We start from the raw sequence: 14,549 nt of genomic DNA, 5'->3' as shown, positions 1-14,549 counted from the left end.
GTTGGGATGGAGATGGTGGGTGTTTGGGACGGTGGGTGTTGGGATGGAGATGCTCGGTGTTTGGGATGGTGGGTGTTGGGATGGGGATGGAGATGGTGGGTGTTTGGGACAGTGGGTGTTGGGATGGAGACGGTGGGTGTTGGTATGGGGATGGAGATGGTGAGTGTTTGGGACAGTGGGTGTTGGGATGGAGATGTGGGTGTTTAGGACGGTGGGTGTTGGGATGGAGATGGAGGGTGTTTGGGACAATGGGTGTTGGGATGGAAATGGTGGGTGTTTGGGACGGTGGGTGTTGGGATGGAGATGGAGGGTGTTTGGGACAATGAGTGTTGGGATGGAGATGGTGGGTGTTTGGGACAGTGGGCGTTGGAATGGAGATGGTGGGTGTTTGGGACGGTAGGTGTTGGGATGGAGACGGTGGGTGTTGGGATGGAGACGGTGGGTGTTTGGGACAGTGGGTGTTGAGATGGAGATGTGGGTATTTGGGACAGTGGGTGTTGGGAGGGAGATGGTGGTTGTTTGGATAGAGATGGTGGGTGTTTGGGACGGTGGGTGTTGGGATGGAGATGGTGGGTGTGACAGTGGGCGTTGGGATGGAGATGGTGCGTGATTGGTACGGTGGGCGTTGGGATGGAGATGGTGGGTGTTTGGGACGGTGGGCGTTGGGATGGAGATGGTGGGTGTTTTGGATGGTGGGTGTTGGGATGGGGATGGAGATGGTGGGTGTTGGGATGGAGATGGTGGGTGTTTGGGACGGTGGGTGTTGGGATGGAGATGGAGGGTGTTTGGGACAGTGGGTGTTGGGATGGAGATGGAGGGTGTTTGGGACAGTGGGTGTTGGGAGGGAGATGGTGGTTGTTGGGATGGAGATGGTGGGTTTTGGGACGGTGGGTGTTGGGGTGGAGTTGGTGGGTGTTTGGGACAGTGGGTGTTGGGATGGAGATGGAGGGTGTTTGGACAGTGGGTGTTGGGATGGAGATGATGGGTGTTTGGGACAGTGGGTGTTGGGATGGCGATGGTGGGTGTTTGCGACAGTGGGTGTTGGGATGGAGATGGTGGGTGTTTGGGACAGTGGGTGTTCGGATGGAGATGGTGGGTTTTGAGATGGAGATAGTGGGTGTTGGGATGGAGATGGTGGGTGTTGGGATGGAGAAGGTGGGTGTTTGGGACGGTGGGTGTTGGGATGGAGATGGTGGGTGATTGGGACGGTGAGCGTTGGGATGGAGATGATGGGTGTTTGGGACGGTGGGCGTTGTGATGGAGATGGGTGTTTGGGATGGTGGGTGTTGGGATGGGGATGGAGATGGTGGGTGTTGGGATGGAGACGGTGGGTGTTGGGATGGAGATGGTAGGTGTTGGGATGGAGATGGAGCGTGTTTGGGACAATGGGTGTTGGGATGGAAATGGTGGGTGTTTGGGACAGTGGGTGTTGGGATGGAGATGTTGGTGTATGGGACGGTGGGTGTTGGGATGGAGATGGTGGGTGTTTGGGACGGTGGGTGTTGGGATGGAGATGGTGGGTGTTTGGGACGGTGGGTGTTGGGATGGAGATGTGGGTGTTTGGGACAGTGGGTGTTGGGATGGAGATGTGGGTGTTTGGGACGGTGGATGTTGAGATGGAGATGGTGTGTGTTTGGGACTATCGTCACATTGTATAAGATGCTGACCCTTGCTGCCCGTTGCAGGTGGTGGAGGAGACGTACCTGGTGCTGAAGGAGTACGGGTTCCGCTTTGTACGGAGGGGACCAGTCTACGTCAAGGGCAAGGGTGAGCTCATCACATTCCTCCTGAAGGGTCGTGAGAAGCTGGGTTCCTCCATGAACAGCTCGTCCATCACTCTGCCCCACCAGGTGGTGGACACAGCCTGACAACTCTCCAGGCCAATGAGGCAAACTCGGAGTGAGGGAGAGGGGGAAGCAGGACCCTCCATGGAGCGGTGACTGGGGGCTGACAGCAGCTTAAGGATAGCAACTGATCCAGGACAGGATGGACTGTGGAGTGACGCAGGAGGGTGGAGTTCCCTCACTATGCTCCCTCTCCGTGCCTGCCAGCTGAAGTCACACATCCTGTGGAGAGTCCAAGAGGTTTTAATGTCCTACCTGAAGTCTTGCCCGAGATTCATTCTCATAGAACATGAACAGTACAGGCCCTTCAGCCCACAATATTGAGCCAACATTTTAACCAGCTCTAAGATCAAGCTAGCCCTTCCCTCTGATGTAGCCCTCAGTCCCTGCCTAATCACCTTCAGATTCTGGATGGACGTGGAGCTCCAGTAGGTCACACAGGAGGGGAGAAGGAGCGGTTCTTTGGGCTGGTGGGGGTCAGGAGCGGTCCCACACAGGGAGGGAGGTGGGATCTGACATCTCCCAATCTGACCAGTGGCTGTAAGATGAGGGGGTTGGGAAGGGTGGCACCAGAGTCCTCAGCCTCAAACAGCAAGAGGAGCACTACCCCATAACCCAACCCCTCTCCCACATTAATGGGAATCCCTCTTCACACACTTACACAGGACCCCTCCACGGGGGTGACGTAATAACTCTGGACAGATCCATTCCCAGCTTAAGACTCGAGGCAAATGGTTGTTTCTGGAAGAGTAGCTTTGGGAATTTGAAGTTCCTGTCCAGTAGCTGGAGGGATGTAGATTTCCTGTGCTGTGGACACACAAGGAAACAGCCAGAAAAGGCCATTTGAGCTATTGAACCCACCCCACTGTTCAGTATCACCGTGACTGACCCACTGGAGGCTTCACCTCCTCCTGTGTCAAATCCCCATCACCCTCAGAGCCTTGATCTCTCAAAACTTGTTCCAAGCTAGCCACTCTTATAATAAGAGGATGAGAGGGGATCTGATTGAAACATATAAGATTATTAGGGGATTGGACACGCTAGAGGCAGGAAACATGTTCCTGATGTTGGGGGAGTCCAGAACCAGAGGCCATAATTTGAGAATAAGGGGAAGGCCATTTCGAACAGAGTTGAGGAAAAACTTTATCACACAGAGGGTTGTGGATCTGTGGAATGCTCTGCCTAAGAAGGCAGTGAAGGCCAATTCTCTAGATTCTTTCAAGAAAGAGTTAGATAGAGCTCTTAATGATAGCGGAGTCAAGGGATATGGGGAGAAGGCAGGGAGGGGGTACTGATAGTGGATGATCAGCCATGATCACAGTGAATGGCGGTGCTGGCTCGAAGGGCCGAATGGCCTACTCCTGCACCTATTGTCTATTGTCTATAATAAGCCAGCTTCTACCACTTTGCAGCAAAGAGAATCCCACATTCAGTCTTCTCTCACCATTTCAGTTCTGTATGAGTGCCTCAACTGTGGAAACATCTCACTCAAACTGTCAACACCCCTTAGACCACAAGACCTATAGGAGCAGAATTAGGCCATTCGGCCCATTGAGTCTGCTCCTCCTTTCCATCATGGCTGATTTATTGTTTCTGTCAAACCCGTTCTCCTGCCTTCACCCTGTAAGCTTTGATGCCCTGACTAATCAAGAACCTATCAACCACCGCTTTAAGTATACCCAACGACTTGGCTTCCGCATCCACCCTGGGGAATGAATTCCACAGATTCAACACCCTATGGCTAAAGGAATTCCTCATCATCTCTATTCTAAATGGACATCTCTCTAAACTGAGCTCTGCCCTGGTTTCAATGAGATCGCACTCGTTTTTCTAAACTCCAGGGAATACATGCCCAGAGCCATCAAACGCTCCTCTTATGTTAACCCTTTCATTCCAGAATCTTGAACCTCCCCTGGACCCTCTCCAATGCCAGCACACCTTTTCTGAGATAAGGGAGCTAAAACTGTTCACAATGCTCCGCGGACCTTGTGTTTCAGTGAGGTCACTGCTCCTTCATTCAGACTCAGGCAATGCAGACCTAATCTATTGACACGCTCCTGAGAAATACTAAGGAACTGTATTAGGGCATCAAAGGTTCTGGGAGAATGGGGTTGAGAGGGATAATAAATGAGTCGTGGTGTGATGGTGGAGCAAAGTCAATGCATCACATGGCGTAATTCTGCTCCTCGCTCGTGTCAATCCTTCATGGACTCCATCAGCTGACACCTTGCAACAGGACACTAACACAGACATTGTGGGCCAAAGGGCCTGTTCCTGGCTGTTGTGAGGAATTCTGTACATGGGGTCCACAGGTTTAAGGTGAAGAATGAGTTTCGTGGGGTCTGAGGAGAGACATTTTCACCGAGTGCGAGGCTGCAGAAGCACATTGCACAGGAAGTGGAGATAGAGACTCTCACACCATTTCAGCAGTACTACCGCACTTGCAGCAGAACTCTAGGGCAGTGTAGCCCACTGGAGAAAGGGATTCGCACAGATGTCTGGACAAGAGTCAGTTTCTGCACAGTCTGATCCCAGGGCTGCCTCGCCACATCATTTTGCTGAGACATACTTTACAATTATATTCAACTTTATAAAAGTCTTCATCATAAGCCTGAAAATTTCCATCAATGAGTCTGGATTCTGTACAATTTCAATTTCACGCAAAAATATCACAGTCAAGAGAACGTGTCACCATGTGTACTGGCAATATCAGAACCCAAGTGTGAAGAAAACACTGACTCTGATGTGGAGATGGCAACCAGAGTTTATTCATAATAATTCCAACAGGACATCGGTGGCTTGGCCGAGCAACAATGTGAGTGGTAACATACTTAAAACTAGGACCCTGCGATTATCACCAGTCAGGCATCTGCTTAATAATACAACTTTCACAGAATCCCAGTGCCTATCAAAGTAAATTTAACTAACTTAAACAGAAAACACACTTACAAACAGCTAGTTGCTCGAGAAAACATGCAACAAAACTCAAAACTGTTGATGAATCTCATCACACAGAACTAATCAATTCAATTGCTCTGAACACCTCAGAGCCCAACACTCTCTGGCTCCACACACATGTCCAAAGAGATCATCAAGGTGAGCCTGAAGTGTCCTTGCAATGCAGCCAGACATCTGGTGGCAGATGGGTGACACCACCCACAGTCTTCCCTCCCCCGGTACTCCGGACACGGCGTCACCCTCCCCGGTACTCTCGTCCTGGTGTGACCCTCTTTTGGTACTGCCCCTCCCAGAGTGACCCTCCCCCAGTAACGTCCCTTTTCGATAAAATACAGTTCATTCACACAAAGATACACAAAATTCAGATATTTACAAGACTGAACAAAATTCAAATTAAAGTATAATATTCCTGTCTGTAAAATAATCAATTCCCTGGTGGTGGGGGTGCAGTACTCCCGTTAATCTCTCACTGTACCTATTGTGACTGTGTGCTCCCTCTCCAAGGACAGCCAGGCACAAACATGCCCTCGGAAAAGGGGCAGGCAATTGGCCCCGGCAGAGCCCCTCACCGTCCGCTGCCGTGACCGTGAAAGGCTTCTTGTCCAGGCCCAGGAGGAAACCCACCAGTCGATCCAATGAGTGACCCGCCCCCACCCGTACATGAGGAGGGTGGAGCTGAGGTGTAACCAGAACCTTGGGTACAGCCACTTCAGATACTCAAACAGGGGCTGCGACCTCTGCCATTCCATACACTGTATACATGATACACCGACACCACCGGCCACGGAGTGGACAGGTGGACAGGGTGTCTGTGAACCCCGCTAAAAAATGCTGTTGCGCGGTACAGCCCTGTGCTACATGCTCCACCACGTCCCATTGCATTTGCTTTCTGTGCCACAGACTCAAACAGTAAATTAACCTTCTGGGAGTTTTGCATGAGGACTCCTAAGTCCGTCTGCACCCCCAATGTTTGAACCTTCTCCCCATTTAGATAATAGCCCGCACTATTGTTCCTTTTACCAAAATGCATTACCATACATTTCCCAACACTGTATTCTATCTGCCACTGTTTTGCCCATTCTTCCAATTTGTCTTCGTCCTGCTGCAATCCTCAGCAACTACCGAAAAGCTTCCCAATCATCCAACTTTCCATTCACTTTTACTACCTTTAATGCCCTTTCCTTGGCTGTTAGGGAGTCCCTGATGTGAGTGATGCCCATCCTGCCTTTCTGTCAGGAGCCGAGGTGGCTACTCCTACACACCCTGCCTTTGCCGACCTGACTCACCATTGCGGTCTGTTTTATCATCTGGCAATGGAGGAGGTCCCCAGGGGAAATCACTTCATGCGGGGGTCTGATGAGCAATTCTGGTTGACGTGGTGTTAGCACAGCCACGATCCCTCCACGCTCCAAGCTTCCTCGGCACCCACCATGATGGGACAGGGCCCATCGCGCATCAGTGCCTTGTCTGGATGAGACTAAACCCCATACTCTGGTTATGAAGCTCTGGATAAAACCAAGACAGTTCCCGCAAAGTGGTGCAGCTGATTTTTGCTGCTGGAAACCCCATGCCCTCCTGCAGGAAATGTGCATTGCCAGCACATGCCACCTCGGAGGGTGGCCACTATAAGGGTATCTCTGCAGGGCGCTGAGGCAGAGAGCTGCCAGCTGGGGGTACATGCACACCCAGGACCGGCTGACTCAGGACAGCTGCAGACCCAGTGCCTCCTGTTGCCCCAGAAGCCCACCAGCATCTTCCCGGTCCTGGAGACAAAACAGTGGACGGAACCAAAGTGACCAGCCGTACCAGATCATGGAGGCAAATCCAGCTGATTTATTACCAATGCTCTGCCACAGTATGAAATTGCACAAAGCAGGCCTGACCAGCGTCCCAGCTTGGCAGAGATTTTTTTTTTTGTTTCCACATCCTGCCAGGCCTCTTCCATTGAGCTCAGGTAGACCTCCAAGTAGAGGAGGTGCGTGGTGCTCCGTGCAGAGAGTCTCAACCCCTCCGGTAGCGAGTCCACCACCCAAGGACCCACCAAGAGGCCCGCACACTTCTCCTAGTTGTCTCTTGCGGACGACACAGCCGAGAAGATCTGCTGGCAGTCTCGCATCCTCTGCAAGTTAACAGCGTCAGTCACCATGAGGAGGATGTCATCAACGTAAGTCAAAAGGACGAACTCCATTTCAGGTTCGCTTGGAACCAAACCCGTTAACCTCTTGAGGAGAAGGCACAGGAATGGCTCCACGCAAATAGAAGATATCTGCCCCACCATAGGGCACCCATGATGAACCCCCCTCCCAAAGCACAAGGGCACTGTCTAAGGCCCATTAACTTTAACGATGCACTCTGCAGCAGCGTACAACAGCTGGACATGTGGCCTGAACCGGATGCTCGCAGAGTCTCAAAAAGGTACTCATGATCCATCCTGTCAAACGCCTTCTCCTGACCAGCGGAGGAGGGAGGAAGCGCTGAGGCGCCTGCAGGTCGAGAGCTCCCCAGGTGCTTTAGTGAAGTAGCAGGTCCTGATGCTGTTCGGATCTGGACCATGCCTCACCCTTCTTCCATTCTCTCGAGAATGAGAGGGGTGTCTGCAAACAGCTTGTTAGGACTCCTCCACCATGGATCTGGCTAGAATTATCGTAGAGGTCCATTTCCTTTGCTGAGGCTCTATTCTCCCCAGACCCTGCGGAAAGGATGCACTCAGGGCTCTGTGGGAGGACTTAAGAAAGGTTAGCCCTGGGGGTGCTCAGCGGCTGGATACTCTGCTGTCTTTGGAGAAGCTGACCGGTCCCCTCAACCAACTACAGAGAGGCAAGTCCCTGGGACTGGGTGGGTTGAGATTTGAATTTCTCCAGGCCTTCTGGGACATCCTGGGGGTTGATTAGAATCAGAATCAGGTTTATTATCACCGGCATGTGACGTGAAATTTGTTAACTTAGCAGCAGTTCAATGCAATACACAATATAGAAGAAAAATAAAATAATAATAGTAAATAAAATAAATAAGTGCAGGGGTATTGGGGGAAAGTCTAGTGACAAGTGGGATGCCTCTTTCTTGGCGCAGAGTATTTGTAGCCCTCCTGCAAAGGGTGATCTCCATTGCCTAAAGAATTGGTGCCCAGTATCTCTCCTCAGTGAAGAGTACAAGATCTTTGCTCAGACAGTGGGCAATGGTCTGGGCTCCATGCTGGCTAAAGTGGTCCATCCAGGACAATATCCACCTCATCTGGGATCTGATTTACCTGCCCGAGAGGCTGGCCTGTCAGTCGCCTTTCTCGACCTGCAGGTGCCTTCGCGCTTCCTTCTTCCAGTGTCAGCTTCAGCCAGGACCCCAAGGCAATCACCCACCCGATGCCACACATCCGCCACTTGGTCAAATTCCGAGGCAATCACCCACCCGATGCCACACATCCGCCACTTGGTCAAATTCCGAGGCAATCACCCACTGGATCCCACACATCTGCCACTAGGTCAAATTCCTAGCAAAACAATTGGATGTGAGACTTGTCCAAATCCGCCAAAGTCTCAGAGAGGGGTAAGTCCTTCATTCTTCCCACAAGATCCTCCAAAACCGATGGAACAAATCCTGGATTTAGCTGTCCTCCAGCAGTCAGTTGTACGTGGACCCCACCTGTGTAGGCAGTGCATTGAGCTCTGCCGACACCAGCTGGTGGTCCGAAGACACAACAGGCTGCCGATATTCGGGAGGCGTGGAAGATGTAGGTGATCGACCTCCTCCAGATCTCCTTGAGAAACCATAGCAGTCGGGGTGGAGGCTCAGGGTAAACCCGGAGATGCACCTTCCTGCCACCATACTGAAGACATCGGATAACCATAACAGAATTAATGAAAGACCACAGCAACACAGTGGACAGCCAGTGTGCAAATACAAAAGGAAAAAAATAAATAAATCAGCAATAAATGTCGAGAAGATGAGAGGAAGAGTCCTTGAAAGTGAATCGATGGGTTGTGGGAGCAGTTCAGTGAAGTTGTCTTCTTCGGTTGAAGAGCCTGGTGGTTGAGGGGTAGTTACTGTTCCTGAATCTGGTGGTGTGAGCCCTAAGGTCCCTGTACCTTCTTACGGATGGCAACAGCAAGAACAGAGCATGACCTGGTTGGTGGGGGCCCCTGATGACATGTGACATTTCGTGTAGATGTGCTCAGTGGTGGGGGCCGTATCCACTACTTTTTGTAGGATTTCCCGCTCAAGGACATTGGTGTTTCCATACCAGGCCATGATGCAGCCAGTCAATATACTCTCCATGACACATATATAAAAGTTTGAAAATAATCTTCGCAAACTCCCAAGGAAGTAGAGGCGTTGCCGTCCTTTCTTCACAATTGCACTCACTCACAATGACCCCACTGGGAGGCACCACCACCGGCACCCACCCCATCCCCAGGATCAGTGACGCAGCAAAGCCCCACAACCCCTGGATCCAGAAACCCTGCCAGAGCCAGGTCCTGAGGTGGGGCAGGGCAAACCCCACTCACCACCACAACACAGTACCATACACTCCAATCTCGGAGCAGACAGCCCATTGACCACCCCCCGGAGGACACCAACCATTAGGGCCGTGTCCATCTCCACACCCTTGTCACCCTCCCCGGACCAGCATTAGGAGAGTCGCCTCCCACCTCACCGATTGGGACATCCTCCCTGTGTGGTGATCTAGGGATGTTCTGATTCCCCTCGTGCACCGGAGCCTGACGCCTCTCAGTGGGGCACTAGGCCTCGAATGAGGCAACAGTTTGGGAGACGACCTCCACCGGTGACCCTGCACCCACAGGCGATCCCTCTTCTTCAGGGCATTCCACTCTATTCCCGAGGCACCCTCAGCCTCCGGAATCACTTCCCTCCCCAGGTCTTTGCTGAATCTCAGACCCCTCATAGGACCCTTTTTTCACAGAACAATGAAAGTTTATTTACACAATGAAATTACACATGAAATACAAACATGACAGTGAAAAACATCAAATTAAAATTACTGTCTGCAGAACCCACTGTACCCATCCCTCTCCATGGAAAGCTGGGTATGAACATATCCGCAGGCAGGCAACCCCGGCAGGGCCCTCGACTGACCGCTGCCTGGACCCGTGAAAGGCCACTCTGGTCAGGCCCAGGAACAAGCCCACCAGTAGACCATCCAAACAACCCACCCTCCTGGTGCTAGTCCTGACGAAGGGTCTCAGCCCAAAACGTCGACTGTACCTCTTCCTAGGGATGCTGCACGGCCTGCTGCGTTCACCAGCAACTTTGATGTGTGTTGCTTGAATTTCCAGCATCTGCAGAATTCCTCGTGTGAATCCACCCGCCTTACTGTGTCCCAGGAACAAGCCCACCAGCAGACCCTCCGAACAACCCGCCCTCCATACTGTGTCCCCGGGTATAAAGAGCGCGCGGCTGAAGTGTAACCAGAACCCGAGCAGCAGGAGCAGCCACTTCAGATACTCAAACAGGGGCTGCAACCTCTGACTCCCCCTGGCCCTGTGCAACACCTTCCACCCCAGGTCCAGGAGAAGGATCCCTGCATAAAGAGATTTCCACTGAGAACCACCTCCCCTGCCGCCAGATGGTAAAACAGACCGCCACAGCGGGTCTGGTCGGCAGACAAAGGCAAGGAATTGAAAGGTATGCAGCAGCAGCCCACAGAAGAACGGCCTTGGTGCATCATGGAAAAGACACAGTGGGCATCCCCACAAGACGGCTCACCTTGTGTGAGACCCTCTACGAACAATTCCAGATGATCTGGTTTTAGCACAACCAGGACCCCTCCACACCCCTAAGACTCCTCGACACCACCAGGAGGGAAGTGCAAGATAGATATATTAGATTATGAAGACACGTAGTCCTCTTTTATTGTCATTTAGTAATGCATGCATTAAGAAATGATACATTATTTCCTCCGGTGTGATATCACAAAACACAGGACAGACCAAGACTGAAAAAACTGACAAAACCACATAATTATAACATATAGTTACAACAGTGAAACAATACCATAACTTGATGAAGAAGTCCATGAGCACAGTAAAGTTCAAAGTTTCTCAGATGTCTCACATCTCACACAGATGGGAGAAGGAAGAAAAACTCTCCCTGCTATGCCGACCACAATCCGACTCTGAGTCATCCGAAAACTTCGAGCTCTGATCAGCTCTCCAACACCGAGTACTGAGCGGCATCTCTGTCCGAACGATTCGACCTCCTTCTCGGTTGCCAAAAGCAGGCAAGGCCAGGGATTTTGAGGCCTACCCTCCGAAAGATTCCCGAACACGCAGTAACGACAGCAGCAAACGAGCGTTTCAGAAATTTCTCCATATGTTCCTCTGTGCTTTCATGTCCATTCTCCATCAAATCAGAATTCCACAGCCCCTATTTAACAGATACGATATCATTTTTCACCGGAGAGCTGCGCACGCACAGGCGCGCCGCCATCTTCTCCTCCCGCCTTATTCCAAATAAGAAGATATTTTCAAAGGGAAGAAGGACTGACAAGTGAAGTCAGAGCCAAAGTAAAAGCAAAAGAGAGGGCATACAAGGAAGCCAAAGCTAGTGGGAAGATGGAGGATTGGGAGCTTTTAAAAACTTGCAGAAGGAAACTAAGAAGGTCATTAGGAAGGAAAAGATGAATTATGAGAGGAAACTGGCGATTAAGAACAAAGAAGATACTCAAAGCCTTTTTAAGTATATAAAGGGTAAAAGAGGGTTGAGGGTAGATATAGGACCAATACAAAATGACACTGGAGATATTGTAATGAGAGATGCAGAGATGGCATCAGTCTTCACAGTGGAAGACGTCTGCAGTATACCGGACATTCAAGAGTGTCAGGGATATGAAGTTTGTGCAGTGAAAATTACAACTGAGAAGGTGCTCAGGAAGCTTAATGGTCTGAGGGTGGATAAATCTCCTGGACCTGATGGAATGCACCCTTGGGTTCTGAAGGAAGTAGCTGGAGAGATTGCAGAGGCATTAACGATGATCTTTCAAGAACCGATAGATTCTAGCATTATACCGGATGACTGGAAAATTGCAAATGTTACTCCGCTATTTAAGAAGGGTGGGAGGCAGCAGAAAGGAAACTATTGGCCTGTTAGCCTGACATCAGTGGTTGGGAAGTTGTTGGAATTGATTGTTTGGAATGAGATTACAGAGTACCTGGAGGCAAATGACAAGATAGGCCAAAGCCAGCATGGTTTCCTGAAAAGAAAATCCTGCCTGACAAACCTACTGCAATTCTTTGAGGAAATTACAAGCAGGAGATGCAGTAGATGTGGTGTACTTGGATTTTCAGAAGGCCTTTGACAAGGTGCAGCACACGAGACTGCTAAGCAAGATAGGAGCCCATGGAATTACAGGGGAGTTACTAGCATGGATGGAGCATTGGCTGGTCGGCAGAAAACAGAGAGTGGGAATAAAGGGATCCTATTCTGGCTGGCTGCCGGTTACCAGTGGAGTTCTACAGAGGTCAGTGTTGGGACCACTGCTTTTTACCATGTATGTCAATGATTTGGACTACGGGGTTAATGGGTTTGTGGCTAAATTTGCTGATGATACAAAGATAGGTGGAGGAGCGGGTAGTGTTGAGGAAACAGAGAGCCTGCAGAGAGACTTAGATAGTTTAGGGAAATGGGCAAAGAAATGGCAAATGAAATACAATGTTGGAAAATGTATGGTCGTGCACTTTGGTGGAAGAAATAAATGGGCAGACTATTACTTAGATGGGGAGAGAATTCAAAATGAAGAGATGCAAAGGGACTTGGGACTCCTTGCGCAAGATATCCTAATGGCTAACCTCTAGATTGAGTCAATGGTGAAAAAGGCAAATACAATGTTGGCATTCATTTCTAGAGGTGTAGAATATAAGAGCAGGGATGTGACGTTGAGGCTCTATAAGGCACTCGTGAGACCACACTTGGAGTATTGTGTGCAGTTTTGGGCTCCTTATTTCAGTAATGATATACTTCACACTCCCATTCGGATATGTCCACACATGGCCTCCTCTACTGCCATGATGAGGCTAAACTCAGGTTGGAGGAGCAAGACCTCATATACCGTCTAGGTAGTCTCCAGCCCCTGGGCATGAACATTGAATTCTCCAACTTCTGGTAATTCCCTCCCCCTCCCTTCCCCCATCCCAGTTTCACTCTGCCCCCTCCCCCAGCTGCCTATCACCTCCCTCATGGTTCCGCCTCCTTCTTCTACTACCCATTGTACTTCCCCCTATTCCTTCTTCACCTTTCCTGCCTATCCCCTCCCTGCTTCCCCTCTCCCACCCCTTTATCTTTCCCCTTACTGGTTTTTCACCTGGAACCTAGCAGCCATCTCCTTCCCACCCTCCCCCCACCTTCTTTATAGGGCCTCTGCCCCTTCCCCCTTCAGTCCTGATGAAGAGTTCCGGCCCGAAACGTGGACTGATCACTTCCACGGATGCTGCCCGACCTGCTGAGTTCCTCCAGCGTGTTGTGAGTGTTGCTTTGACCCCAGCATCTGCAGAGTACTTTGTGTTTACATTCCCTTGTAGGTTCAGTAACATGCTGTTCAAGAAAGCCATCACGGATGCATTCTATGAAGTCCTCCTCAAGACTGCCTCCACCAACTTGATTCACCCAATCTATGTGCAAGTTAAAGTCCCCCGTAATAACTGCTGTTCCATTCTTACGTGCCTCAGATATTTCTGTTTATTGACTGTGCCACTGTAATGTTATTATTTGGTGGCCAATAAACAACTTCCTCCAGTGATTTTTTTCCCTTTACTATTCCTAATCTCCACCCAGACGGATTCAACATTCTGCTCCTTAGATCTTATATCATGTCGCCAATCTCGTTCTTAATTAAAATCACTACCCCAACTCCCTCACCTTCCTGCCTAACCTTCTGTATTACCTGTTAACCTTGGATATTTAATTCCCAATCCTCTCCCCCTCCCCAATCACATTTTTTGCAAAGACTGCTAAATCATACCCCTTTGTATTGATTTGTGCCACAAGTTCACTGACCTTGTTATGACTATGGGTATTCAGATAAAGTGCCCCTACATTCATTGTGCCTTTAAAATCTAGTGTAACACACTGTAAGGTTTCACTGCTAATGTAATAGCCTCTCTGTAGTGTGTCATTGCTAAGGTAATGGTTTCTCTGTAGCAGCAATGTTTGGGTTATGACTAGAGATAACGGGGCCTGTTAGCCAATGAGCAGCATGTTGTTCCTTCTTGTGTGTCTGGGAGCCGGGAATTCGCAGTCTTTTGCTGGGGAGACGTGAGGAGAGCAGATGTGAATAGAGAGTTGGTAGATAGCCGGATGGAGTGGATTTGGAGCGAGGGTCAGTGACGATCGGAGGAGGTCGATGGTGGACGAACGGCCTTATCAGTGAGCTCCAACGTTGCGCAATAGACTGTTTCATGTGAATGGGCTCTTTTCTTTTTTTGTTTCTTTACTAACCATATAGTCAAATTAAGAATTATAAAGCTCAATCTTTTTGTACTGTTTGTTATTTCGTGGTACTGACGTGTAACAGGGGACACATCGCGTAGCATCCAGCCAAGCGAGATTTCTTAAGTTTGGCCGGGCCAGGGAGCTATCACCCCCTATATTAAACAGCTAGCCGAAGCGAGAGTTACACTAGTAATCTTTGTCTCTTCTGCTCTCCACCCTTACTTTTCTATTTTAACTTTTGTTTTTACTTTATCTTTATCCACACCTTTCTCTTTCTTTAATCTGTTGAACACCACCCGCACCCCCCCC

General features: G+C 50.1%; 1 protein-coding gene across 3 annotated transcripts in view; it reads left to right on the top strand.

Annotated features, from left to right (window-relative positions):
• Window positions 1-14,549, top strand: part of adcy3a (adenylate cyclase 3a) — a 143,436-nt gene that overhangs the window by 116,665 nt on the left and 12,222 nt on the right. For 2 of the 3 annotated variants that reach the window (XM_063055377.1, XM_063055375.1), the window contains one exon: window positions 1,686-14,534. In XM_063055377.1, coding sequence (XP_062911447.1) covers window positions 1,686-1,868 — 183 coding nt within the window. In that variant the 3' untranslated portion in view covers window positions 1,869-14,534. Of the gene's footprint in view, window positions 1-1,685; window positions 14,535-14,549 lie in introns of those variants that run through there. The other variant, XM_063055376.1, reaches the window with a different exon arrangement.

This window comes from Mobula hypostoma, chromosome 8 (assembly GCF_963921235.1).
Source record: "Mobula hypostoma chromosome 8, sMobHyp1.1, whole genome shotgun sequence".
In the NCBI taxonomy this organism is placed as follows: domain Eukaryota; kingdom Metazoa; phylum Chordata; class Chondrichthyes; order Myliobatiformes; family Myliobatidae; genus Mobula; species Mobula hypostoma.
This window is presented reverse-complemented; position numbering and strand designations above follow the sequence as displayed.